General features: G+C 47.4%; 1 protein-coding gene across 1 annotated transcript in view; it reads left to right on the top strand.

The window, feature by feature from the left end:
• Window positions 1-11,155: 11,155 nt before the first annotated feature.
• The window catches only part of TBCA (tubulin folding cofactor A), a 64,857-nt gene continuing 48,175 nt past the window's right edge, over window positions 11,156-27,837 (top strand). Inside the window, exon 1 of the mRNA XM_056541643.1 lies at window positions 11,156-11,406. Within this exon, the coding sequence (XP_056397618.1) occupies window positions 11,354-11,406 (53 nt within the window). The 5' untranslated portion in view covers window positions 11,156-11,353. The remainder of the gene's footprint in view (window positions 11,407-27,837) is intronic.

Consider the following 27,837-nt stretch of genomic DNA (forward strand, 5'->3'; position numbering starts at 1 on the left):
ACGTCATTGCGTCCAGGGACTTAAGGACCAAGGCGTACGGGTACGCCCTCTGCGTTTCCGATCACCATGGTAACCGGGCGGTGAACGCAACAGGATGCCTGCTGAAATCATTGATAGTTGTCTTTGGGGCTAACGCTAAGCCCTGGCTTAGTAATGGACTCCGTCTAAAAAACGGCTTCCACTACTAAGTCTGAAAAGTAATTAAAAAAACAAACACACACACACAAGTTAAAACATTTCTATTAGGAAAAACATTCCCCCCCACAGCCCTCGTTAACCATTTTATATATATATATATGATACTATAGTTGGATAAAACACAAGACAGAGCTTCTCATTGGGCAGTATGTTTTATATGGTTGGCACTACAGGTGAGTCGCATAAGCGGAACACTCACCTTGTAAGGTTGTGTTTGGCACACAACAACCTTGAGGGCTTTGAGATGTATTCAGAGTTAGCAGGGTGGCGGTGCAGCCGTCCGGATGTTTCGAGTGTATCCTCAATCGATAGTAGATTCAGTAAGTAGTAGATAAAAATATCCGGGTGATCGGCGCAATCCGCATGACGTACAAAATACAAAGTATGCTGATAAAAATCCAAAGGTTCTTTTATTTGCTTGTGTCAGACACGTTTCGAGGTTTTATACCTCTTTTTCAATGACTACAGCTGTAGTCATTGAAAAAGAGGTATAAAACCTCGAAATGAGTCTGACACAAGCAAATAAAAGAACCTTTGGATTTTTATCAGCATACTGTCACGATGCCGGCTGGCAGGTAGTGGATCCTCTGTGCCGGAGAGGGATTGGCGTGGACCGTGCTAGTGGATCGGTTCTAAGTCACTACTGGTTTTCACCAGAGCCCGCCGCAAAGCGGGATGGTCTTGCTGCGGCGGTAGTGACCAGGTCGTATCCACTAGCAACGGCTCAACCTCTCTGGCTGCTGAAGATAGGCGCGGTACAAGGGAGTAGACAGAAGCAAGGTCGGACGTAGCAGAAGGTCGGGGCAGGCAGCAAGGATCGTAGTCAGGGGCAACGGCAGGAGGTCTGGAACACAGGCTAGGAACACACAAGGAAACGCTTTCACTGGCACGATGGCAACAAGATCCGGCAAGGAAGTGCAGGGGAAGTGAGGTGATATAGGGAAGTGCACAGGTGATCAGACTAATTGGAACCACTGCGCCAATCAGCGGCGCAGTGGCCCTTTAAATCGCAAAGACCCGGCGCGCGCGCGCCCTAAGGAGCGGGGCCGCGCGCGCCGGGACAGGACCGACGGAGAGCGAGTCAGGTACGGGAGCCGGGGTGCGCATCGCGAGCGGGCGCTACCCGCATCGCGAATCGCATCCCGGCTGGAGGCGGTATCGCAGCGCCCCGGGTCAGTGGATCTGACCGGAGCGCTGCAGTGAGGAGAGTGTAGCGAGCGCTCCGGGGAGGAGCGGGGACCCGGAGCGCTCGGCGTAACAGTACCCCCCCCCTTGGGTCTCCCCCTCTTCTTAGAGCCTGAGAACCTGAGGAGCAGACTTTTGTCTAGGATATTGTCCTCAGGTTCCCAGGATCTCTCTTCTGGACCACAACCCTCCCAATCCACTAAAAAAAAGGTTTTCCCTCTGACCTTTTTGGATGCCAGAATCTCTTTGACGGAGAAGATGTCCGAGGAGCCGGAAACAGGAGTGGGAGGAACAGATTTGGGAGAGAAACGGTTGATGATAAGTGGTTTAAGAAGAGAAACGTGAAAGGCATTAGGAATACGAAGAGAAGGAGGAAGAAGAAGTTTGTAAGAGACAGGATTAATCTGGCACAAAATTTTGAAAGGACCAAGATAGCGTGGTCCCAACTTGTAGCTAGGGACACGGAAGCGGACATATTTAGCGGAGAGCCATACCTTGTCTCCAAAGGAAAAAATGGGAGGAGCTCTTCTTTTCTTATCCGCGAACTTCTTCATGCGTGATGAAGCCTGTAAGAGAGAATTTTGGGTCTCTCTCCATATGATGGAAAGGTCACGAGAAATTTCATCCACAGCGGGCAGACCAGAGGGCAAGGGGGTAGGGAGGGGGGGAAGAGGGTGACGGCCGTACACCACGAAAAATGGGGATTTGGAGGAAGATTCAGAGACTCTGAAGTTATACGAGAATTCGGCCCATGGAAGAAGATCTGCCCAGTCATCCTGGCGGGAGGAAACAAAATGTCGTAAATAATCACCCAAGACCTGGTTAATTCTTTCTACTTGTCCATTGGATTGAGGATGATATGCAGAAGAAAAATTTAATTTAATCTTGAGTTGTTTACAGAGAGCCCTCCAGAATTTAGACACGAATTGGACGCCTCTATCCGAGACGATCTGCGTAGGCAACCCGTGAAGACGAAAAATGTGTACAAAAAATTGTTTAGCCAACTGAGGCGCTGAAGGAAGACCAGGAAGAGGGATGAAATGTGCCATTTTGGAGAATCGATCAACGACCACCCAAATAACAGTGTTGCCACGGGAAGGGGGTAAATCAGTAATAAAATCCATACCAATCAGAGACCAAGGCTGTTCGGGGACAGGCAGAGGATGAAGAAAACCAGCGGGCTTCTGGCGAGGAGTCTTATCCCGGGCACAGATAGTGCAGGCTCGCACAAAGTCCACAACATCCGTCTCCAGAGTCGGCCACCAATAGAAGCGAGAGATGAGTTGCACAGATTTCTTGATGCCCGCATGACCTGCGAGATGGGAGGAGTGACCCCATTTGAGGATTCCGAGGCGTTGGCGTGGAGAAACAAAGGTCTTTCCTGGAGGAGTTTGCCTGATGGAGGCTGGAGAAGTGGAAATCAGGCAGTCAGGAGGAATGATGTGTTGCGGAGAGAGTTCAACTTCAGAAGCATCCGAGGAACGAGAGAGAGCATCGGCCCTAATGTTCTTATCGGCAGGCCGAAAGTGAATTTCAAAATTAAATCGGGCAAAGAACAGAGACCACCTGGCCTGGCGAGGATTCAGCCGTTGGGCAGACTGGAGGTAGGAGAGGTTCTTGTGATCGGTGTAAATAATAATTGGAAATCTTGATCCCTCCAGCAGATGCCTCCATTCCTCAAGTGCTAATTTAATGGCTAGAAGCTCTCGATCCCCGATGGAGTAGTTCCTCTCCGCCGGAAAGAAGGTCCTAGAAAAAAAACCACAAGTAACAGCATGCCCGGAAGAATTTTTTTGTAGAAGGACAGCTCCAGCTCCCACTGAGGAGGCATCAACCTCCAATAGGAAGGGTTTGGATGGGTCAGGTCTGGAGAGCACGGGAGCCGAAGAAAAGGCAGACTTGAGCCGTTTAAAGGCGTCTTCCGCTTGAGGAGGCCAAGACTTGGGATCGGCATTTTTTTTGGTTAAAGCCACGATAGGAGCCACAACGGTAGAAAAATGTGGAATAAATTGCCTGTAATAATTGGCGAACCCCAAAAAGCGTTGGATAGCACGGAGTCCGGAGGGGCGTGGCCAATCTAAGACGGCAGAGAGTTTGTCTGGATCCATTTGTAGTCCCTGGCCAGAGACCAAGTATCCTAGGAAAGGAAGAGATTGGCATTCAAACAGACATTTCTCTATTTTGGCATAGAGTTGATTGTCACGAAGTCTCTGAAGAACCATACGGACATGCTGGCGGTGTTGTTCTAGATTGGCAGAAAAAATCAGGATATCGTCCAGATATACAACAACACAGGAGTATAAAAGATCACGAAAAATTTCATTAACAAAGTCTTGGAAGACGGCAGGGGCGTTGCACAGGCCAAAGGGCATGACCAGATACTCAAAGTGTCCATCTCTGGTGTTAAATGCCGTTTTCCATTCATCCCCCTCTCTGATGCGGATGAGATTATAAGCACCTCTTAAGTCCAGTTTGGTAAAGATGTGGGCACCTTGGAGGCGATCAAAGAGTTCAGAGATGAGGGGTAGGGGGTAGCGGTTCTTAACCGTGATTTTATTAAGACCGCGGTAGTCAATGCAAGGACGTAGGGAGCCATCTTTTTTGGACACAAAGAAAAATCCGGCTCCGGCAGGAGAGGAGGATTTACGGATAAAGCCCTTTTTTAAATTTTCCTGGACGTATTCAGACATGGCAAGAGTCTCTGGGGCGGACAGAGGATAAATTCTGCCCCGGGGTGGAGTAGTGCCCGGGAGGAGGTCGATAGGACAATCATAAGGCCTGTGAGGAGGTAGAGTCTCAGCTTGTTTTTTGCAAAAAACATCCGCAAAGTCCATATAGGCCTTAGGGAGACCGGTTACAGGAGGAACCACAGAGTCACGGCAAGGGTTACTGGGAACCGGTTTTAGGCAGTCCTTGGAACAAGAGGGCCACCAACTCTTGATCTCCCCAGTGGACCAATCCAGGGTTGGGGAATGAAGTTGAAGCCAGGGAAGTCCAAGGAGAATTTCAGAAGTGCAAATGGGGAGGACCAAAAGTTCAATCCTCTCGTGATGAGATCCGATGCACATTAGAAGGGGCTCCGTGCGGAAACGTATGGTACAGTCCAATCTTTCATTGTTTACACAATTGATGTAGAGGGGTCTGGCGAGACTGGTCACTGGGATGTTGAACCTGTTGACGAGAGAGGCCAAAATAAAATTTCCTGCAGATCCGGAGTCCAAGAAGGCCATAGTAGAGAAGGAGAAGGCAGAGGCAGATATCCGCACAGGCACAGTAAGACGTGGAGAAGCAGAGTAGACATCAAGGACTGTCTCACCTTTGTGCGGAGTCAGCGTACGTCTTTCCAGGCGGGGAGGACGGATAGGACAATCCTTCAGGAAGTGTTCGGTACTAGCACAGTACAGGCAGAGATTCTCCATGCGGCGTCGTGTCCTCTCTTGAGGTGTCAGGCGAGACCGGTCGACCTGCATAGCCTCCACGGCGGGAGGCACAGGAACAGATTGCAGGGGACCAGAGGAGAGAGGAGCCGAGGAGAAGAAACGCCTCGTGCGAACAGAGTCCATATCCTGGCGGAGCTCCTGACGCCTTTCGGAAAAACGCATGTCAATGCGAGTGGCTAGGTGAATGAGTTCATGTAGATTAGCAGGGATTTCTCGTGCGGCCAGAACATCTTTAATGTTGCTGGATAGGCCTTTTTTAAAGGTCGCGCAGAGGGCCTCATTATTCCAGGATAATTCTGAAGCAAGAGTACGGAATTGTACGGCATACTCGCCAACGGAAGAATTACCCTGGACCAGGTTCAACAGGGCAGTCTCAGCAGAAGAGGCTCGGGCAGGTTCCTCAAAGACACTTCGGATTTCCGAGAAGAAGGAGTGTACAGAGGCAGTGACGGGGTCATTGCGGTCCCAGAGCGGTGTGGCCCAAGACAGGGCTTTTCCAGACAGAAGGCTGACTACGAAAGCCACCTTAGACCTTTCAGTGGGAAACTGGTCCGACATCATCTCCAAGTGCAGGGAACACTGGGAAAGAAAGCCACGGCAAAACTTAGAGTCCCCATCAAATTTATCCGGCAAGGATAGGCGTAGACCAGAAGCGGCCACTCGCTGCGGAGGAGGTGCAGGAGCTGGCGGAGGAGATGATTGCTGAAGCTGTGGTAGTAACTGCTGTAGCATAACGGTCAGTTGAGACAGCTGTTGGCCTTGTTGCGCTATCTGTTGTGACTGCTGGGCGACCACCGTGGTGAGGTCAGCGACAACTGGCAGAGGAACTTCAGCGGGATCCATGGCCGGATCTACTGTCACGATGCCGGCTGGCAGGTAGTGGATCCTCTGTGCCGGAGAGGGATTGGCGTGGACCGTGCTAGTGGATCGGTTCTAAGTCACTATTGGTTTTCACCAGAGCCCGCCGCAAAGCGGGATGGTCTTGCTGCGGCGGTAGTGACCAGGTCGTATCCACTAGCAACGGCTCAACCTCTCTGGCTGCTGAAGATAGGCGCGGTACAAGGGAGTAGACAGAAGCAAGGTCGGACGTAGCAGAAGGTCGGGGCAGGCAGCAAGGATCGTAGTCAGGGGCAACGGCAGGAGGTCTGGAACACAGGCTAGGAACACACAAGGAAACGCTTTCACTGGCACGATGGCAACAAGATCCGGCAAGGAAGTGCAGGGGAAGTGAGGTGATATAGGGAAGTGCACAGGTGATCAGACTAATTGGAACCACTGCGCCAATCAGCGGCGCAGTGGCCCTTTAAATCGCAAAGACCCGGCGCGCGCGCGCCCTAAGGAGCGGGGCCGCGCGCGCCGGGACAGGACCGACGGAGAGCGAGTCAGGTACGGGAGCCGGGGTGCGCATCGCGAGCGGGCGCTACCCGCATCGCGAATCGCATCCCGGCTGGAGGCGGTATCGCAGCGCCCCGGGTCAGTGGATCTGACCGGAGCGCTGCAGTGAGGAGAGTGTAGCGAGCGCTCCGGGGAGGAGCGGGGACCCGGAGCGCTCGGCGTAACACATACTTTGTATTTTGGACGTCATGCGGATTGCGCCGATCACCCGGATATTTTTATCTACTACTTACTGTATATAACAAAAAAAAGGCAAGTCGTCGTAGTCCACCGAATCCAACGTAGTCCTCCGCATTCACAAATCTGAAACAAGAAGAGAAACACAAAAAAATGGGTTAGTAAATTTTTTACTACACTGGTGTAAAACTGCGCTAACACTAAGTTACGTTAATTACTCTATACCTGTGTAAAACTACCCTGCGCTAACTATGCTACACTTAACTATGCGAACACTGAGTTACGCTAACTACTCTATACCTGTGTAAAATACGCAATGCTAACTATGCTACACCTGTGTAAAACTGCGCTAACACTATGCTACGCTAACTATACTACACTGGTATAAAACTGCGCTAACACTATGCTAACTAAACTACACCTTTGTAAAACTACCCTAACACTACCCTACGCTAACTACACTACACCTGTGTAAAACTACGCTAACACTACGCTATGCTAACTACACTAAACCTGTGTAAAACTACGGTAATACTACGCTACGCTAACTACACTACACCTTTGTAAAACTGCGCTCATCCTACACTACGCTAACTACATTACACTGGTGAAAAAAACTGTGCTAACACTACGCTATGCTAACTACATTACAACTGTGTAAAACTGCGCTATCACTATGCTACACTAAATACACTACACCTGTGTAAAACTATGCTAACACTATGCTACGGTAACTTCACTACACCTGTATAAAACTATGCTAACACTACTCTACGCTAACTACACCACACCTGTGTAAAAACTACGCTACGCTACACAGGTGTAAAACTACGCTATCCCCACCCTAACTACACTTCACTGGTGCAAAAAATTGTGCTAACACTACACTGCGCTAACTACGCTACAGCTGTGTAAAACTATGCTAACCACACTACACCTGTGTAAAACTACGCTAACACTACGTTAACTACACTAAACCTGTGTAAAAACTATGCCAAGCTTTACTGGTGTAAAACTGCGCTAACACTACTCTACGCTATCTACTCTATACATGTGTAAAACTACAACTCCCATCCTGCCAGGACAGCTTTAAGCTGTCTAGGCATGCTGGGAGTTGTAGTCCCTTCACTGTAAAACCTGCAAAACTATAACTTCCAGCATGCCTGGACATTCTTAGGCTGCCTGGGCATGCTGGGAGTTGTAGTCTCTTTACTTTAACCCCTTAAAGGAATAGTCCAGTGGTGATTCAGTGGTGAGCAACTTATCCCCTATCCTAAGGATAGGGGATAAGTTGCAGATCGCGGGGGGTCCGACCGCTGGGGCCCCCCACGATCTCCTGTACGGAGCCCCGACAGCCCGCGGGAAGGGGGCGTGTCGACCTCCGCACGAGGCGGCGGCCGACACGCCCCCTCAATACAACTCTATGGCAGAGCCGAAGCGCTGCCTTCGGCAATCTCCGGCTCTGCCATAGAGATGTATTGAGGGGGCGTGTCGGCCGCCGCCTCGTGCGGGGGTCGACACCCGCTATCTCGGCGGAGAGCCGGGGCCCCGTACAGAGAAATCGCAGGGGGCCCCAGTGGTCGGACCCCCCGCGATCTCAAACTTATCCCCTATCCTTAGGATAGGGGATAAGTTTTTCACCACTGGACTACCCCTTTAAGGACCCGGGCTTTTTCCCTTTTCAATTTTTCCTCCTTAAATTTAAAAAATCATAACTCTTTAAAATTTTCACCTAAAATTCTATATGATGGCTTATTTTTTGCGTCACTAATTCTACTTTGTAATGACATTAGTCATTTTACCCAAAAATCTACGGTGAAACAGGAAAAAAATTCAATGTGCGACAAAATTGATGAAAAAACACTATTTTGTAAGTTTTGGGGGGCTTCCGTTTTTACGCAGTACATTTTTCAGCAAAAATGATACCATATCTTTATTCTGTAGGTCCATACGGTTAAAATGATACCCTACTTGTATAGGTTTGATTTTGTATCACTTCAGAAAAAAATCATGAATACATGCAGGAAAATGTATACGTTTAAAATGGTCATCTTCTGACCCCTATAACTTTTTTATTTTTCTGTGTTCAGGGCGCTATGAGGGCTCATTTTTTGCGCCGTGATCTGAAGTTTTTAGCGATACCATTTTTGTTCTGATCAGACTTTTTGATCACTTTTTATTCACTTTTTTGTGGTATAAAAAGTGATCAAAAATGCGCTATTTTGGACTTTGGAATTTTTTTGCACATACGCCATTGAACGTGCGGTTTAAAAAGCGGTATATTTTTATAATTCGGACATTTCCGCACGCGGCGATACCACATATGTTTATGTTTATTTTTATTTACACTGTGTTTTTTTTATTCTTGGAAATGCCGGGTGATTCAAACTTTTATTAGGGGAAGGGATAATTGAAAGGGTTAATGATTTTTTTACACTTTTTAATGCAATATTATAGCTCCTATAGGGGGCTATAACATTGCATTAACTGATCTTTAACACTGATTGATTCATCTCCACAGGAATGGATCAATCAGTGTTTTCGGCGATTGAATGCTCAAGCCTGGATCTCAGGATTGAAGCATTCAATGGGCGATCGGACTGCAGGAAGGAAGGTGAGAGTCCTTCCTCCTGTGCTACAGCTGTTCCGGATGCTGCGACTATACCGCGGCGATCCCGAACAGCTCCCTGAGCTAACCGGCACTTTTTACTTTCACTTTTAGCTGCGTGGCTCAGCTTTGAGCGCGCGGCTAAAGGGTTAATAGCGCGCGGCACCGCGATCAGTGCCGCGCGCTATTAGAGGCGGGTCCCGGCTTCACTATGATGCCGGGCCCGCGGCGATATGATGCGGGGTCACCGTGTGACCCCACGTTATATCGCAGGACCGGGACCCAGGACGTACTCATTCGTCATGGGTCCTTAAGAGGTTAAAACCTAATCTACGTCCTTGCAATTTAAAACCTTAGCTACGCTACAATCTAAGCTAGCTACGCTACACTGATGTTAAACTACGCTAACCCTACACTGGTCTCTCTCTCTCCCTGCCTGCTACACTACGCTACCTAAGCACTCAGAGTCCATAGTAAACTGCGCATGCGCTCGCAGTGTTCTACGGAGTTCTGCTTGCTACACTAGCACTACGCTCCTAATGTTGCCTATGTTAGCCCTTTGCTGTCAGCGGAGTGCTGCACATGCGCTTTCAGTTTTCTACGAATTGTAGAGAACTTTAAACATCACCGGTGCATTGCCGTGGAATGAGATTTGCCATAGAATGAGATGGTCCGCCTCCATCACATCCTATTGGCTCACTCTTGTCACGTGACATATTTAAACGTCACGCATCGATGCGCACAGTAGTGTCAGTTTGGCTATCACAGGGAGAGGATCTCCTCACCCTGTGATAGCTGAAGCGGCACGGAGCTCTCATGGCCTCTGTGGCCCGACAGAAGTTCACACATGTACGCAGCTCATACGGCTGCCTCATATACATTTACTCTATTATTACATCCACAGCGCTATCGGGATCCCTATGCCCGATGGCGCTGTCATCAGTCTGCATCCCCGCGAGCGCCCCACGCCCGAAGCTCCACTCCCCGTCCCCCGTAGGTCTATTCCCAGTCCCCTGTTAACGCTCAGGGAGCGATCAACAGCGCTATGGGGATTCCTATGCCCGATGCCGCTGTCATCAGTGTGCGTCCCCCCGAGCGCCCCACGCCCGCAGCTGTACTCCCCGTCCCGTTAACGCTCAGGGAGCGGGGAACAGAAAATAGAGCATCGGGCGCAGGTAAAGTAGTACTGCGCATGCGCAGCACTACGCGAATAACTTAACCTGCGCCCGATACTCTACTTTCTGTTCCCCGCTCCCTGAGCGTTAACGGGACGGGGAGTACAGCTGCGGGCGTGGGGCGCTCGGGGGACGCACACTGATGACAGCGGCATCGGGATCCCGATAGCGCTGTGGATCAACAGTAAATGTATATGAGCCAGCCGTATGAGCTGCGTACATGTGTGAACTTCTGTCGGGCCACAGAGGCCATGAGAGCTCCGTGCCGCTTCAGCTATCACAGGGTGAGGAGATCCTCTCCCTGTGATAGCCAAACTGACACTACTGTGCGCATCGATGCGTGACGTTTAAATATGTCACGTGACAAGAGAGAGCCAATAGGATGTGATGGAGGCGGACCATCTCATTCTATGGCAAATCTCATTCCACGGCAATGCAGCGGCTCTCTCAGAAAGGAGCGCGTGTCGTCTACTGGTAGAAGACATGCCCTCCATTCATTTCTATGAGAGCGTTGATGGTGTCCGCGTGTTGTACTCACAGGTTAAGTTTACATTGCTGCTGCGCTCCCAAAACGGGTCGGAGCACAACTGACTCCACCGGGTCGCTGCCGGTTCTCGACGGATCCCATTGACAGGTCAGTCAGGAATCCCACAGTTTACCATAGAAAAAAAAATAGGGCGGAGATTGACGCCAATGAGAACTTAGCCCTACATGTGGCTGCAGCTGCAACCAAACTGGCACACAATATTTAGTATGTCTATCACTAGGTACAGCAATACTCTTCTAGGAATATTTAACAATTTTAGTGTAAGAAAACCACCTTTATGCACCTTGATACTTGACAGTGACAACCCAGCACTTGTCAGCTCTGTGTACTGCAAATACAACGCCTTGCAACGTGACACTATCACGCATGCGCAAATGCTTCACACACCGCTACCACGCCAGCGCACATACAGCACACATTTAGCAACAGGACACTACCACGCGTGCGCAGAAGCAGCTTTCTCCTAGGAGCAACTCTGTAACAACCGAATACTCGTACGCATGCGCAGAATCCTCAGCGCCGACTCGTGACAACTGCCGCGCCGCTTTCCAAGTTACTGCGTCACCTAGCACTGCGCATCCTCCGTGGTGTCGCAGCTGACTCATCCGGACTTGTATCATCCTCTAAGATGGCGGACCCACGGCTGAGGCAAATAAAGATCAAAACTGGCGTAGTGAAGCGGTGAGTAGTTCTGAATGGGGCTGTTAGGGCGGCGCTGCCTTCTGGACCTGACCCCCACAGTCACCTGCCTACAGGATACCGCAGCTTCGTGTGCGGCTTCAGGGCTCTCAGGCCGCATTGTTCCCACGGTGTAAGCACAGAGAAGCCCCGGGCCCGTGCAGTACTGGTTGTCATAGGGACGAGTGCGGGGTCACGTGGTACACTACTGGGTGCATTGCTAGCCCCGCGCCTTCTACACTGTTCTCTGGCCCTAGTTCACACTTGGTATGACTGCTGGCCGCACCCTCTTATTATTCACGTGTGAAGGACCTCCACAGAGGTAGCATTCATGGACTCTATGGCCGTCACATGTTGCTGAAAAATTTAGCAAACATCTCAACACAAAGTAATAAAAAAACAAAACATAGAAAAGCTGATCATACAAAAAAAGGAAATGTTACCAAGCGTACCGCTTACTAGGCCCCTGGCAACACTTAAAGGGTACCTGTCACTAAATAAACTTTTCTAAACTAACTCAGGCTATGTTCCCTGACTACTCCTCCCACCCTTAGAAAAAAACTTAAGAGCTTTTAAAAGCTCTGTATCTTTCTTACCTTTCTTCTTGCTCACATAGTGTAATCTCTCATCAGAAGTGGGCGTTTCCCAGCAGGCGTGACATCACTGAAGCCTACTGGGGGACAACTTCTGCCCTCACATGGTTGCAGCTAGGTATGTCCCGATACCATTTTTTTTAAAGGGGTTCTCCGGTGCTTAGACATCTTATCCCCTATCCAAAGGATAGAGGATAAGATGCCTGATCGCGGAAGTCCCGCCGCTGGGGACCCCCCGTGATCTTGCACGCGGCACCCTGTTTGTAATCAGTCCCCAGAGCGTGTTCGCTCCGGGTCTGATTACCGGCGTGTGATGTCACTCCTCCGCCCCCGTGTGATGTCACGCTCCGCCCCTCAGTGCAAGCCTATGGGAGGGGGCGTGACAGCTATCACGCCCCCTCCCGTAGGCTTGCATTGAGGGGCGGAGGCGTGACGTCACACGCCGCCGGCCCTGTGGGCGCCGGTAATCAGACCCGGAGCGAACACGCTCCGGGGACTGATTACAAACGGGGTGCCGTGTGCAAGATCACAGGGGTCCCCAGCGGTGGGACTCCCGCGATCAGGCATCTTATTCCTTATCCTTTGGATAGGGTATAAGATGTCGAAGCTCCGGAGAACTCCTTTAAGACAGAGTACGAGTACCGATACTTTAATTCTAGTACTCACTGATACCAAGTACGTGTGCTTTTATTTTAAAGGGAATCTTACACCAGGGTGACCCGGTCTCTGGCACTGATTACCGTCCTGATATGTAGGTTCCTTGTTGTGTACAATGGAGGCGGCTGCTATAATATGAGCCAAGATTCCTCTCTTCTCCATTGGGCAGAACAAAAAATTAGCATTATGGGCGAGACCGATGATCACATGGTGAGCAGCGGTAGAAACTGGGTCGCCTGCACTATCTACCTATAAATTCAAGTTAGTGCAGGTGACACTGCTGTAAGATTGCCTTTAATATTAGGTAGTATCCCCTTGCAGACACTAGCAGAAGCCCCCCCTTGTAGACAGCAGCCCCCCCCCCCCTTGTAGACCGCAAGCCCCCCCCCTTGTAGACCGCAAGCCCCCCCCCTTGTAGACCGCAAGCCCCCCCCTTGTAGACCGCAAGCCCCCCCCCCTTGTAGACCGCAAGCCCCCCCCCCTTGTAGACCGCAAGCCCCCCCCCTTGTAGACCGCAAGCCCCCCCCCTTGTAGACCGCAAGCCCCCCCCTTGTAGACCGCAAGCTACCCCCTTGTAGACCGCAAGCTACCCCCTTGTAGACCGCAAGCTACCCCCTTGTAGACCGCAAGCTACCCCCTTGTAGACCGCAAGCTACCCCCTTGTAGACCGCAAGCTACCCCCTTGTAGACCGCAAGCTACCCCCTTGTAGACCGCAAGCTACCCCCTTGTAGACCGCAAGCTACTCCCTTGTAGACCGCAAGCTCCCCCCTTGTAGACCGCAAGCCCCCACCCTTGTAAACAGCTCACCTGCGGCTGTCCTCTGACGGGTGCTGCTGCCCCATTCTCCCGTCAGCATAATAGCGTTCTATGGAGGAGCATGTGACATACATGTCACTCTGCTTCCTCCGTAGCGTTACACTGGGTGCAGTGGAGGAGGTGGAGTGACGTGTATGCTCCTCCATGGAATGCCATGATGTGGACGGGAGAACGGGGCAGCGGAGCGGCAGCAGGTATCGGATCTGTTATCGGGACCTTGAACGAGTCCCTGATACCAGGGAAATGGCTAGTATCGGCATCGGGACATCCCTAGTTGCAGCACTGTGATGAATAGAAGACCTCAAGCTCTGTGCAGCAGCTTTCAGTCTGTGTATCTTTCAGTGAGGCTCTGTGCAGATTTCAGTCTGTGCAGCTGTCAGTGAGGTTCTGTGCAGCTTTCAGTCTGTGCAGCTGTCAGTGAGGTTCTGTGCAGCTGTTAATCAAGCTCAGTGCAGAGAAACATTTCCTGAGTTTGGTCTCCTGCCATTACAAGCAGGAGTCCACTTTGGTTTTTTCCTCCTTACATTTAAAAAATCATAACCCTTTCAATTTTGCACCTAAAAATCCATATCATGGCTTATTTTTTGCGCCACCAATTCTACTTTGTAATAACATCAGTCTTTTTACCCAAAAATTGACGGCAAAACGGGAAAAAAAAATAATTGTCTGAAAAAATTGAAGAAAGAACGCAATTTTTTAACTTTTTGGGGCTTCCGTTTCTACGCAGTACATTTTTTCAGTAAAAATTACACTTTTTCTTTATTCTGTAGGTCCATACGATTAAAATGATATAACAACAAAAAAAGAAGGGATGAAATTCAGCTCACCACTGTGGGACAATAACTGATTGAAGTTCTTGTAGTAGTAGGAGAGCAGGGCAGGCAAACAGCGGGCCGGGTCCCGGGATTCAACTTGACAAAAGGAAGTCAAAAGAGCAGGGGCCTCCAGCTGCTCCAAAAATTTAAAAACTTGAAAAATTAAAACTTCACATTTAATTCAACTTGTTAAAAACAGAGGATATCCATAGAAAATAAAATGGTACAAGAAACCGACGCGTTTCGAGCCGACACTGGCTCTTAGTCGTCGCACAAAGAATTACGGGCATGTGCCCCTTATATAGTCCTGCTTCCAATTGAGCCCAACGGAAGCAAACAGCATGGATTCGGGAACAAGAATGACGTAAGTGGACCATGTTGGATTCTATAATCTCTATATATACACACATGCCGGTATCTATACAGAGATATATAAATATTTGGCGATTTTGTTATATAGCATATGGTTAGTGCTTACATACATGTTCACACTTTTTTTCTTTACACATCATGCGATTCTGTTTCACTATATGATTTGTATCTACTCTGGTCCACATCCATGTATTGCACATTCAAAACACCTATTTACTCCATTACGACAATACCTCCAGTCCACATTTTCTGGCATTTTTGGTGAATCCAACATGGTCCACTTACGTCATTCTTGTTCCGGAATCCATGCTGTTTGCTTCCGTTGGGCTCATTTGGAAGCAGGACTTTATAAGGGGTACATGCCCGTAATTCTTTGTGCCACAACTAAGAGCCAGTGTCGGCTCGAAACGCGTCGGTTTCTTGTACCATTTTATTTTCTATGGATATCCTCTGTTTTTAACAAGTTGTATTAAATGTGAAGTTTTAATTTTTCAAGTTTTTCAATTTTTGGAGCAGCTGGAGGCCCCTGCTTTTTTGCCTTCCTTTTGTCAAGATTAAAATGATACCCTACTTATGTAGGGTTGATTTTGTCGTACTTCTGGAAAAAAAATCATAACTACATGCACAAAAATGAATGCGTTTAAAATTGTCATCTTCTAACCCCTATAATTTTTTTTTGTTTTTCCACGTACAGGGAGGTATTTTTGCGCCTTGATCTGAAGTTTTTATCAGTATCATTTTTCTGTTGACCGGACTTTTTGATCGCTTTTTATTCATTTTTTTCATGATATAAAAAAGTGACCAAAATACACTATTTTGGACTTTTGAATTTTTTTGCACGTACGCCATTGGCCGTGCGATTTAATTTAATGATATATTTTTATAATTCGGACATTTCCGCACGTCTTGATATCACATGTTTATTTTGATTTACACAGGTTTTTTTAAATGGGAAAAGGGGGGTGATTCAAACTTTTATTAGGGAAGGGGTTAACTGATCTTTATTAACTTTTTAGGATAACCATAGGATAACATTGATCGATGATTCTGCCGCTTGACTGCTCATGCCTGGATGTTAGGCACTGAGCAGTCATTAGGAGATTGGACACAGAGGAGGAAGGTGGGGGCCCTCCTTGTGTCCTTCAGCTGTTTAGGACACCACGATTTCGCCACAGTGGTCCCGAACAGCCCTCTGAGCTAGTCGGGAGTTGTTTACATTCACTTTAGACGCGGCAATCAACTTTGAATGCTGCATCTAAAGGGTTAATAGTGCGCAACACCGCGATCAGTGCCGCACGCTATTAGCCACGTGTACCAGCCTTTGTTAGAGGTCGGGCCTGACCTGCTATGAAGCCGTGGCCCCGCCCTGAAGAGGTTAATGACAGTGCCCATTTAACCCCTTAACAACGCAGGACGTAAAGTACGTAAAGTAAATGGCACTTTAGGCACCAGGACGTACATTTACGTCCTATACATAACCGGGAGCATCGGAGTGGTGCTCAGGTCATGCACGGCAGGTCGCAGCTGTTGATAGCAGCCAGGGAACCCGCCTGTAATGGCAGATATCCGCGATCAGTCCACCTTTAACCCCTCTGCAGAAGTGCGGCAATCCGATCATCTGTAATGGCGTACGGAGGTCCCCTCGCCTGCCTCCGGGCGTCTCCCGGGGTCTTCTGCTCTGGTCTGAGATCGAGCAGACCAGAGCAGAAGATAGCCGATAACACTGATCAGTGCTATGCCCTATGCATAGCACTGAACAATATTAGCAATCAAATGATTGCTATAAATCAGGGGTCTCAAACTCCCGGCCCATGGGCCATTTGCGGCCCGCGGAATGAAAGTTTGTGGCCCGCACCAGGTATGTGTAATTTGTATTGGCCGACGCCCGGGACATGCAGTTCCGTGTGCCGGGCAGGTAACTTCTTCAGGCATTTAGCCCTGCTCCGGGCAAGCAGCGCTAAATGCCGGAAGGCTTCACTTATTCTGCTCTCCTCCTCCCGGTCTCCGATTGGCCGGTGGCCCGAGTCTGAGGAATTACGTCGCCCATAAGACGTCCCTCCGCAGACCCGCATAGGAGGACGTCAGTGACTTCACTCGTCAGGCCGCCGGAGAGGAGAAGCGCAGGACAGGTAAGTGTGTCTGTGTGTGTGTGTCTGTGTGGGTGTCTGTGTGTGAGAGTTGGGTGGGGGGGGGGGGGGGTGACACTGCTACCTAATGTGGGGGACCTGCTTCTACCTAATGTGGGGGGACCTGCTTCTACCTAATGTGGGGGGACCTGCTTCTACCTAATGTGGGGGGACCTGCTTCTACCTAATGTGGGGGGACCTGCTTCTACCTAATGTGGGGGGACCTGCTTCTACCTAATGTGGGGGGGACCTGCTTCTACCTAATGTGGGGGGGACCTGCTTCTACCTAATGTGGGGGGGACCTGCTTCTACCTAATGTGGGGGGGACCTGCTTCTACCTAATGTGGGGGGGACCTGCTTCTACCTAATGTGGGGGGGACCTGCTTCTACCTAATGTGGGGGGGGACCTGCTTCTACCTAATGTGGGGGGGGACCTGCGTCTACCTAATGTGGGGGGGGACCTGCGTCTACCTAATGTGGGGGGGGACCTGCTTCTACCTAATGTGGGGGGGGACCTGCTTCTACCTAATGTGGGGGGGGACCTGCTTCTACCTAATGTGGGGGGGGACCTGCTTCTACCTAATGTGGGGGGGGACCTGCTTCTACCTAATGTGGGGGGGGACCTGCTTCTACCTAATGTGGGGGGGGACCTGCTTCTACCTAATGTGGGGGGGGACCTGCTTCTACCTAATGTGGGGGGGGACCTGCTTCTACCTAATGTGGGGGGGGACCTGCTTCTACCTAATGTGGGGGGGGACCTGCTTCTACCTAATGTGGGGGGACCTGCTTCTACCTAATGTGGGGGGGACCTGCTACTACCTACCTAATGTGGGGGGGACCTGCTACTACCTACCTAATGTGGGGGGGGACCTGCTACTACCTATCTACCTCCAGTGGCCCTAAGATAATTTGAGTTTGAGACCCCTGCTATAAATAGTCCCCTGATAGTCCTATGGGGACTATTAATGTGTAAAAATAAAAGTAAAATGTGAAAAATCCCCTCCCCCAATAAATATGTAAATTGTGAGTTTTTCCCCATTTACCCCCGCGTGCGTAAATATCGCCGCGTGCGTAAATATCCAAACTATTAAAATATAATGTTAATTATCCCGTACGGCAAGGGCGTGAACGTAAAAAAAGTAAAAAATTTATGCTTTTTTTTTTTAATAACATTTTATTCCCAAAAAAATGTATAAAAAAATATTAAAAGTTTTATATATGCAAATGTGGTATAAAAAAATATTACAGATCACTGCGCAAAAAAAAAGTCGCTGCTTATACGGAAAAATGAGTTATAGGTCAGCAAAATAGAGGAATTTTAAACGCACTAATTTGGTTAAAAAGTTAGCAATTTTTTAAGAGGTACAATACTTGAAAAGTATGTAATCATGGGTATAATTTTAATCGTATTGACCCACATAATAAAGAAAACGGGTCTAATTTACCGTAAAGTGTACGGCGTGAAAAAGAAACCTTCCAAAATTTGCCAAATTGCTGTTTTCTTATCAATTTCTCCACACATCGTGTACCTCGCGCCACACCTATCCGACCGCCAGTGGCTTTGAATAAAAGCCTTTTTTGCAGTCATGAAAGACCCCAAATTTCAGGTAAAAATATTGCTATACCCACCACCTGCACACAGCATAAAGGCTGTGTGCAGGTTATTGCACCAAAATGTCATGACAGTTGCGCTTTAAGGGGTTAAAGGGGTATTCCTATCCCAGTAACAGCCCCCCTCCTTCCTACTAACAGTTCTTGTTGCAAAACTACAACTCTCAGCATGCCCGGACAGCTGAAGTCTGTCTGGATATACAGGGAGTTGTAGTTTTGCAATAACTGGAGGCAGCCTGCTTGGGAAAGACAGGAATATTTCACACAGACATTCAGAAATGTCTATTCTTTTTGCGAATTTTGCTCGGAAATGCATTGCACTCTATGAGATGGCGCATTTCCGAGCAGTTCCATTGCCCTCCTGATCAGGCAAATGTGCGGAACATCCGCATGTGTTTTCTTTGCATACATTCTGCACATTTTGCGCCATGTGAGCATGGCCTCTGGGTTGGTTCTGGAAATTCTGGTGTGGCGGCCTCCTGTTGTCTTCAATCCGGAAATTCATATTTTGGACTCCGGCAAAAGAATGAACATGTTCCTTCTTTGGGCGGAAATCCGTGCAGACAGCATTGCTGTTTATCGTGGCGGTGCGTGTCTGTGCAGTCCTGGCACCGATGGATTTCAGGAATTACAGCTTTAAAGGGGTTATCCAGGAATAGAAAAACTGAGCTAATTTCTTTCAAAAACAGCCCCACGTCTGTCTCCAGGTTGGGTGTGGTATTACAACTTTGCTCCATTAACTTCAATGGAACTGAGCTGCAGAACCACACCCAACCTGGAGACAGACAAGGAGCTGTTTTTATAAGAAATTAGCTTTGTTTTTCTATTCCTGGATAACCTCTTTAAACCAGTGCGAATCTATTGTAAACATAAAGCATTATTTACATTAAAAACAACTTTTGACATGTCGATCAGACACTTCAAAAGTTGTTCATTGCAATGGGTCTCATTCCCAAGATGTGCTGCAAGCTATTAGCCGGGGAAGCGGGCAGCATTGCGCTCCACTCTCCAGACAGCCAAGAGATCTATTTTTCTGCGTAGAGAACATGTCATATCCCACAAAAAAAGCTAAAATGATCTTACTCACTACCTAGTTATGATGATTTACATATACTTTTTATGTGTCTAGCACTTATATTTCTCTCACCTACCTTATAGATAGTCATCCTATCCCCTGGAGGGGGGGGTCTCCTCACTCTGACTCCTCCCTGAGTCTGCTGTGCTGTGCTGGGTCTCTTCATCCAGTCACTGCAGGCTGTCCATGTAAGGAACTGTCCAGAGTAGAAGCGAATCCCCATAGCAAACCTCTCCTGCTCTGGACAGTTCCTGAAATGGACAGAGGTGTCAGCAGAGAGCACTGTGGTCAGATAGAAAATAAATTCAACAACAAAAGATATTTTCCTGTGGAGCATACAGTACTGGAAGGATTAGGATTTTTTAATAGAAGTAATTTGCAAATCTGTTTAACTTTCTGGCAACAGTTCATTTAAAAAAATTTTTTTCCACTGGAGTACCCCTTTAATGCGGGAAAGTGCACAGCATCATGTTTTACTCCCACAAATCCAACCTTTTCACTGCATAGACTTAAAGGGGTACTCCCTATTTGTAGGGCTGTATACTAAAGAGAAATCCAAAAAAGAAATGCGTTTCCTCTGATGTCCTGACCACAGTGCTCTCTGCTGACCTCTGCTGTCCATTTTAGGAACTTTCCAGAGCAGCATATGTTTGCTATGGGGATTTTCTTCAGCTCTGGACAGTTCCTAAAATGGACAGCAGAGGTCAACAGAGAACTGTGGTCTTTTTTGGATTTCTCTTTAGTATACAGCCCCTAAAAAGTACTGGAAGGATTAAGATGTGATTTACAAATCTGTTTAACTTTCTGGCGCCAGTTGATTTAAAAAAAAAAAAAAAAAAGTTTTCCACGGGAGTACCCCTTTAACCCCTTAAGTACGCAGGACGTAAATGTACGTCCTGGTGCGGTGGTACTTAACGCACCAGGACATACATTTACGTCCTGTGCATAACCGCGGGCTGCTGCGGGGATCCGATCATTCAGAACGCCGCACGGAGGTCCCCTCACCTCCCTCCTTCCGGCTCCCAGCGTCTTTTGCTCTGGTCTGAGATCGAGCAGACCAGAGCAGAAGATGACCGATAACACTGATCTGTTCTATGTCCTATACATAGAACAGATTAGTATTAGCAATCATGGTATTGCTATGAATAGTCCCCTATGGGGACTATTCGAGTGTAAAAAAAAAAAAGTGAAAAATCTCCTCCCCCAATAAAAAAAGTAAAACGTCCGTTTTTTCCTATTTTACCCCCAAAAAGCGTAAAAAATAAATGTAATAGACATATTTGGTATCGCCGCGTGCGTAAATGTCCGAACTATTTAAAATAAAATGTTAATGATCCCGTACGGTGAACGGCGTAAACGTAAAAAAAAAAGGCCAAAATTGCTACTTTTTTAATACATTTTATTTAAAAAAAATAATAAAAAATGTATTACGTTTTTTATATGCAAATGTGGTATCAAAAAATGAGCCCTCATACCGCCGCTTATACGGAAAAATAAAGTTAGAGGTCATCAAAATAAAGGGATTATAAACGTACTAATTTGGTTAAAAAGTTTGATTTTTTTTTAAGCGCAACAATAATATAAAAGTATGTAATAATGGGTATCATTTTTATCATATTGACCCTCAGAATAAAGAACACACGTCATTTTTACCGTAAGTTGTATGGCACGAAACCTTCCAAAATTAGCAAAATTGCTTTAATTTCCCCACAAAAATAGTGTTTTTTGGTTGCGCCATACATTTTATGATATATTGAGTGATGTCATTACAAAGGACAACTGGTCATGCAAAAAACAAGCCCTCATACTAGTCTGGCGATGAAAATATAAAAGAGTTATGATTTTTAGAAGGCGAGGAGGAAAAAACGAAAACGTAAAAATTTTATTGTCTGAGTCCTTAAGGCCAAAATGGGCTGAGTCCTTAAGGGGTTAAAGGGGTTATCCAGCATAAGGTGATTTTAGTACGTACCTGGCAGACAGTAATGGACATGCTTAGGAAGGATCTGCGCTTGTCTTGGGGCTAAATGGCTATGTTGTGAGATTTCCATAATAATGTGGTTAGCTGTTTGTGAACTAGTATTTCCTGTTTGACTTTTGTTTTTTTGATTACAAATCCCACAATGCCATCTTCCTCCCTCCCACACATCAGCCACCCCACCCATTGAAACATAAATGAACTGCATCCATTGAAATCAGTGTGGTTTTCAATCAGGGTGCCTCCAGCCGTTGCATTAGTTGCAGATTGATCTCTCTCCCACCAAGCGATCGCTCCACCCATTGAAGCAGACAGGGTCCCTGTCATCAGCTGACTAGTGATGTCAGGTCTCGGTCACATTGCAAGCTGGAAAAAATCTGAGACAACAGTAATTTTGTATGCTGTTAAAAATAAATAGTGGGGTGAAAATTAGTGATCGACCGATATCGTTTTTTTAGGTCCGATACCGATAATCGGTGGAGGTTAGGGCCGATAACTTATACCGATATTCCGGTATAAGTTATCGGCTATTTATCCCCCCGAGACACCGCTGCAGATCATTGATTTAAAGCGGGCACTTTAAATCAATGCACTGCAGTGGCTTTTGCGGGGCCATAGGCCGCCACCACCACCCGCTTCTCTCCTCCTACCTGTCAGGGTGGTCCAGGCCATCCATCCTTCCTGTAGTGTCTGGCGGCATTCCGGGTGGAGGGTGAACCGGTCCGGGCTGTCCTTCTTCTCCGGAGGTCATCTTCTCCACTCCGGGCAGGCTCCGGCCTAGTACGCTGCATAGACGCCGCTGCGCAGTGACGCCCGTGCGCAGCGACGCACCTGACGTCACGGCGTAGCGGCATCTATGCAGCGTACTAGGCCCGAGCCTGCCCGGAGTGGAGAAGATGACCCCCGGAGGAGGACAGCCCGGACCGGTTCACCCTTCACCTGGAATGCCGCCGGACACTACAGGAAGGATGGATGGTCCACCCCCATTACGGGTAAGATTAATTTTTTTTATTGACGGGTGGGGGAGGGGTCCGACCGGTATAGCGGTACGGGCAAAAATCCATACCAGTATACCGCCCAGCACTACGGTGGGGGGTGCGACGCGGTGGGTCGGGGTGGCGGTCGGGGTGCAGCGGGTCAGGGGGGGGGCGGCCGCGGTGCGGGGGGCGGGGCATTATCGGCAAGGTAATTGCCTATACCGATAATGCCCAAAATCGTGATTATCGGCCGATAATATCGGCCATACCGATAATCGGTCGATCCCTAGTGAAAATCACAGAAGAATTGTGAGAAAACCATCACACACAGGTACAGACACTATATTATGAACTACACTAACTTTACAGCCTCTGTAGCATAGTCAAATAAAAAAAAATCCTGGAATACCGCTTTAACTCCTTAAGGACGTAAGGGGTACCTATATGCCCTACGCCCAGTCCCGGTGTTTAACCCCTTAAGGACCCAGCCATTTTACACCTTAGGACCCGGCCATTTTTTGAACATCTGACCACTGTCACTTTAAACATTAATAACTCTGGAATGCTTTTAGTTATCATTCTGAGTCCGAGATAGGTTTTTTTCGTGACATATTCTACTTTAACATAGTGGTAAAAATTTTTGGTAACTTGCATCCTTTCTTGGTGAAAAATCCCAAAAATTGATGAAAAATTTGAAAATTTTGCATTTTTCTAACTTTGAAGCTCTCTGCTTGTAAGGAAAATAGATATTCCAAATATTTTATTTTATTCACATATACAATATGTCTACTTTATGTTTGCATCATAAAATTGAAGAGTTTTTACTTTTGGAAGACACCAGAGGGCTTCAAAGTTCAGCAGCAATTTTACAATTTTTCACAAAATTTTCAAACTCACTATTTTTCAGGGACCAGTTCAGGTTTGAAGTGGATTTGAAGGGTCTTCATATTAGAAATACCCCACAAAAGACCCCATTATAAAAACTGTACCCCTCAAAGTATTCAAAATGACATTCAGTCAGCATTTTAACCCTTTAGGTGTTTCACAGGAATAGCAGCAAAGTGAAGGAGAAAATTCACAATCTTCATTTTTTACACTCGCATTTTCTTGTAGACCCAATTTTTGAATTTTTACAAGGGGTAAAAGGAGAACATTTATACTTGTATTTGTAGCCAAATTTCTCTCGAGTAAGCACATACCTCATATGTCTATGTAAAGTGTTCGGCGGGTGCAGTAGAGGGCTCAGAAGCGAAGGAGCGACAAGGGGATTTTGGAGAGTACGTTTTTCAGAAATGGTTTTTGGGGGGCATGTTGCATTTAGGAAGCCCCTATGGTGCCAGAACAGCAAAAAAAAAAAAACACATGCCATACCATTTTGAAAACTAGACCCTTTGAGGAACATAACAAGGAATTAAGTGAGCCTTAATACCCCACAGGTGTTTCACGACTTTTGCATATGTAAAAAAATAATAATAATTAAGTTTTCACTAAAATGTGTGTTTCCCCCCAAATTTCACATTTTTGCAAGGGTTAATAGCAGAAAATTTCCCCCAAAATTTGTAACCCCATCTCTTCTGAGTATGGAGGTACCCCATAAGTTGACCTGAAGTGCACTACGGGCGAACTACAATGCTCAGAAGAGAAGGAGTCATATTTGGCTTTTTGAGAGCAAATTTTGCTCGGGGGCATGTCGCATTTAGGTAGCCCGTATGGTGCCAGGACAGCAAAAAAAAAAAACCCCACGTGGCATACCATTTTGGAAACTAGACCCTTTGAGGAACGTAACAAGGAATTAAGTGAGCCTTAATACCCCACAGGGGTTTCACGACTTTTGCATACGTAAAAAAAATATAAATAAATAAATTTCACAAAAATGTGTCGTCGTCCCCCCCCCCCAAATTTCACATTTATGCAAGGGTTAATAGCAGAAAATACCCCCAAAATTTGTAACCCCATCTCTTCTGAGTATGGAGGTACCCCATAAGTTGACCTGAAGTGCACTACGGGCAAACTACAATGCTCAGAAGAGAAGGAGTCATATTTGGATTTTTGAGAGCAAATTTTGCTTGGGGGCATGTCGCATTTAGGAAGCCCCTATGGTGCCAGGACAGCAAAATAACCTCCACATGGCATACCATTTTGGAAACTAGACCCCTTGAGGAACGTAACTAGGGGTACAGTGAGCATTTACCCCCACTGGTGTCTGTCAGATCTTTGGAACAGTGGGCTGTACAAAATTTTTTATTTGCACAGCCCATTGTTCCAAAGATCTGTCAGACACCAGTGGGGTGTAAATTCTCACTGCACCCCTCATTACATTCCGTGAGGGGTGTAGTTTCCAAAATGGGGTCACATGTGTTTTTTTTTTTTTTTTTAAACCGCTGTAACAATCAGCCACCCCTGTGCAAATCACCTCAAATGTACATGGTGCACTCTCCCTTCTGGGCCTTGTTGTGCGCCCCCAGAGCACTTTACGCCCACATATGGGGTATCTTCGTAGTCAGGAGAAACTGCATTACAAATTTTGGGGGGCTTTTTTCCCCCAAGTATAGGGCAACACCAGCATGTTAGTGTAAAAAAATTTTTAGACCCGGGCTGGGGATGATTTCTATATGTGAGGAGACACATTACACTGCAGGGGCTGGGGATGATTTCTATATGTGAGGAGACATATTCAGGGATGTGGAAATCCTATAGCCCGACGCCCGGGACAAGTAGTTTTGGGCACCGGGCAGGTGAATTGTTCATAGATTTAGCCCTGTGTCGGGCGAGCAGGGACAGACAGACTTCCCCCTTATTTTTCTTTAATGTCGGTGTGAGGCGCAGGAGCGGATGGAAGTCTACACCTCACACCAGCTCTGAGTGTATGGAGGGGGCGGCGGCCTCCAGGTGACTGCAGAGCCCCCTTATCTCCCCTCCCGGAGGATGGACAGAGCTCAGAAGACACAGCAGGGGGAGAGAGAGGATGTAGACAGCTCCGTGCACAGCTCCATCCCCCGCACACAGCTCTACCCCTCCCCCTCCCCTGCTCTGTCTAGACAGGACCTAATCCACCACGGGGCGGTTGCTTGTTTTCACGGGGAAAACACAGAACAGGGGGGAGGGGGAGGACGGAAATCTCACCTCACACCGACCGGGACTACAGCTCTGATGTCCACTCATGGCCGGATCAGGTGAGGAGACCGAGAATGCAGGCGGCGGCAGGAAGGGTGGTTGTATATGTATGGTGTGAGTGTATGTGTGATGTGTATGTAATGTATGATGGGGGGGCAGCAGCAGGTGTATGTATGATGTGTGCATATGTATGGTGTATATCAGTGTTTCCCAACCAGGGTGCCTCCAGCTGTTGCAAAACTACAACTCCCAGCATGCCCTGGGCATGCTGGGAGTTGTAGTTTTGCAACAGCTGGAGGCACCCTGGTTGGGAAACACTGGTGGATATGTATGGTGTAAGTGTATGTGTGTATGATGTCTATGTGTGATGTGTATGTAATGTATGATGTGTGTATGATGTCTAAGTGTGATGTGTATGTATGTGATGTATGATGTGGGGTGGGCAGCGGCAGGTGTATGTATGATGTGTGCATATGTATGGTGTATATTTATGGTGTGAGTGTATGTGTGTATGTAATGTATGATGTGGCGGGGGTGTGTGTGTATGATATGGGGCAGTGGCTGGTGCATGTATGATATGTGTATGCATAAATGTTTTGTATAGGAGCAGACGGGCATTAGGGCAGTTGTGCCATCTAATTTTATTTATTTTTAGTGGACCCGCACTGAATCGCACCCCCAGAATCCCGCCCCCTTCATACTCACCCGACGACCAAGAGCCCCACGGATGCAGACAAACACGCCCGAACCAAAACTACAACTCCCAGCATGTTGGACCATAACCTAAACTGTAGAACTATAAAGTGCAACATGCTGGATGTTGTAGTTACTAACTGTAATTCCCAGTATTCCTTGACACAGACTATGGCTCTGCAGCTGACACAAACCAAAACTACAACTCCCAGCATGTTACACAAGAACCTTAACTGTACTATACTGTGCAACATGCTGCAACACCCACACAACCATAGGCTGTATCAGGGCATGCTGGGAGTTGTAGTTATCTAGTAACTAAATGCAACTTCCAGAATTTTCTGACACAAAATGCACCATATAAACTGGAGAAGCAGAACCCCCCCCAGTAACACATAAGTCCCTATGAAGACTGAAAAAAAGTGATTAAAATATTTTAAAAAGTGCGTATACATGTGAATAAGCCCCTTTCCTAATAAAAGTTTCCAATTTTCTTTAAATAAAAATAATGTACAAAAATAAACATAAGTGGTATCGCTGCATGTGGAAATGTCCAGACTATTAAAATATGATGTTAATTAAACCGTACGGGGAACGGTGGAAATGTAAAAAATTGTCCAGAATTGCTCATTTTTGGTCACTTCATATGAGAAATTTTTTATAAGGTGATCAAAAAGTTACATCTAGACTTTTCTGGGCTTCCCTCGGGTGTAAGAGGAGCTACAGCTCTCCCACCGCTAATAGCCTGACATACTGAGATCGCCTATTAACCCATTAGATCATCGCTGTCAGCAGTGTCTAAAGGAATCTTATATCCATCCCTGGTGGTCTAGTGGGGGGGGGGGATCGTACTATTTTGGTGGAAATTATTTTATCTACCAGGACAAGTGGATTTTCTTGAGGGACAAGTAGATTGTGTTCTGCTTTAGTCCCTTGGACAAGTAGTTTTTTTTTAAATTTCCACACCCCTGCATATTACACTGCAGGGGCTGGGGATGATTTCTATATGTGAGGAGACATATTACACTGCAGGGGCTGGGGATGATTTCTATATGTGAGGAGACGTATTACACTACAGGGGCTGGGGATGATTTCTATATGTGAGGAGACATATTACACTGCACGGGCTGGGGATGATTTCTATATGTGAGGAGACATACTGCACTGCAGGGGCTGGGGATGATTTCTGTATGTGAGGAGACATATTACACTGCAGGGGCTGGGGATGATTTCTATATGTGAGGAGACATATTACACTGCAGGGGCTGGGGATGATTTCTATATGTGAGGAGACATATTACACTGCAGGGGCTGGGGATGATTTCTATATGTGAGAAGACATATTACACTGCAGGGGCTGGGGATGATTTCTATATGTGAGGAGACGTATTACACTGCAGGGGCTGGGGATGATTTCTATATGTGAGGAGACATATTACACTGCAGGGGCTGGGGATGATTTCTATATGTGAGGAGACATATTACACTGCAGAGGCTGGGGATGATTTCTATATGTGAGGAGACATATTGCACTGCAGGGGCTGGGGATGATTTCTATATGTGAGGAGACGTATTACACTGCAGGGGCTGGGGATGATTTCTATATGTG

This window comes from Hyla sarda, chromosome 1 (assembly GCF_029499605.1).
Source record: "Hyla sarda isolate aHylSar1 chromosome 1, aHylSar1.hap1, whole genome shotgun sequence".
Taxonomy (NCBI): Eukaryota; Metazoa; Chordata; class Amphibia; order Anura; family Hylidae; genus Hyla; species Hyla sarda.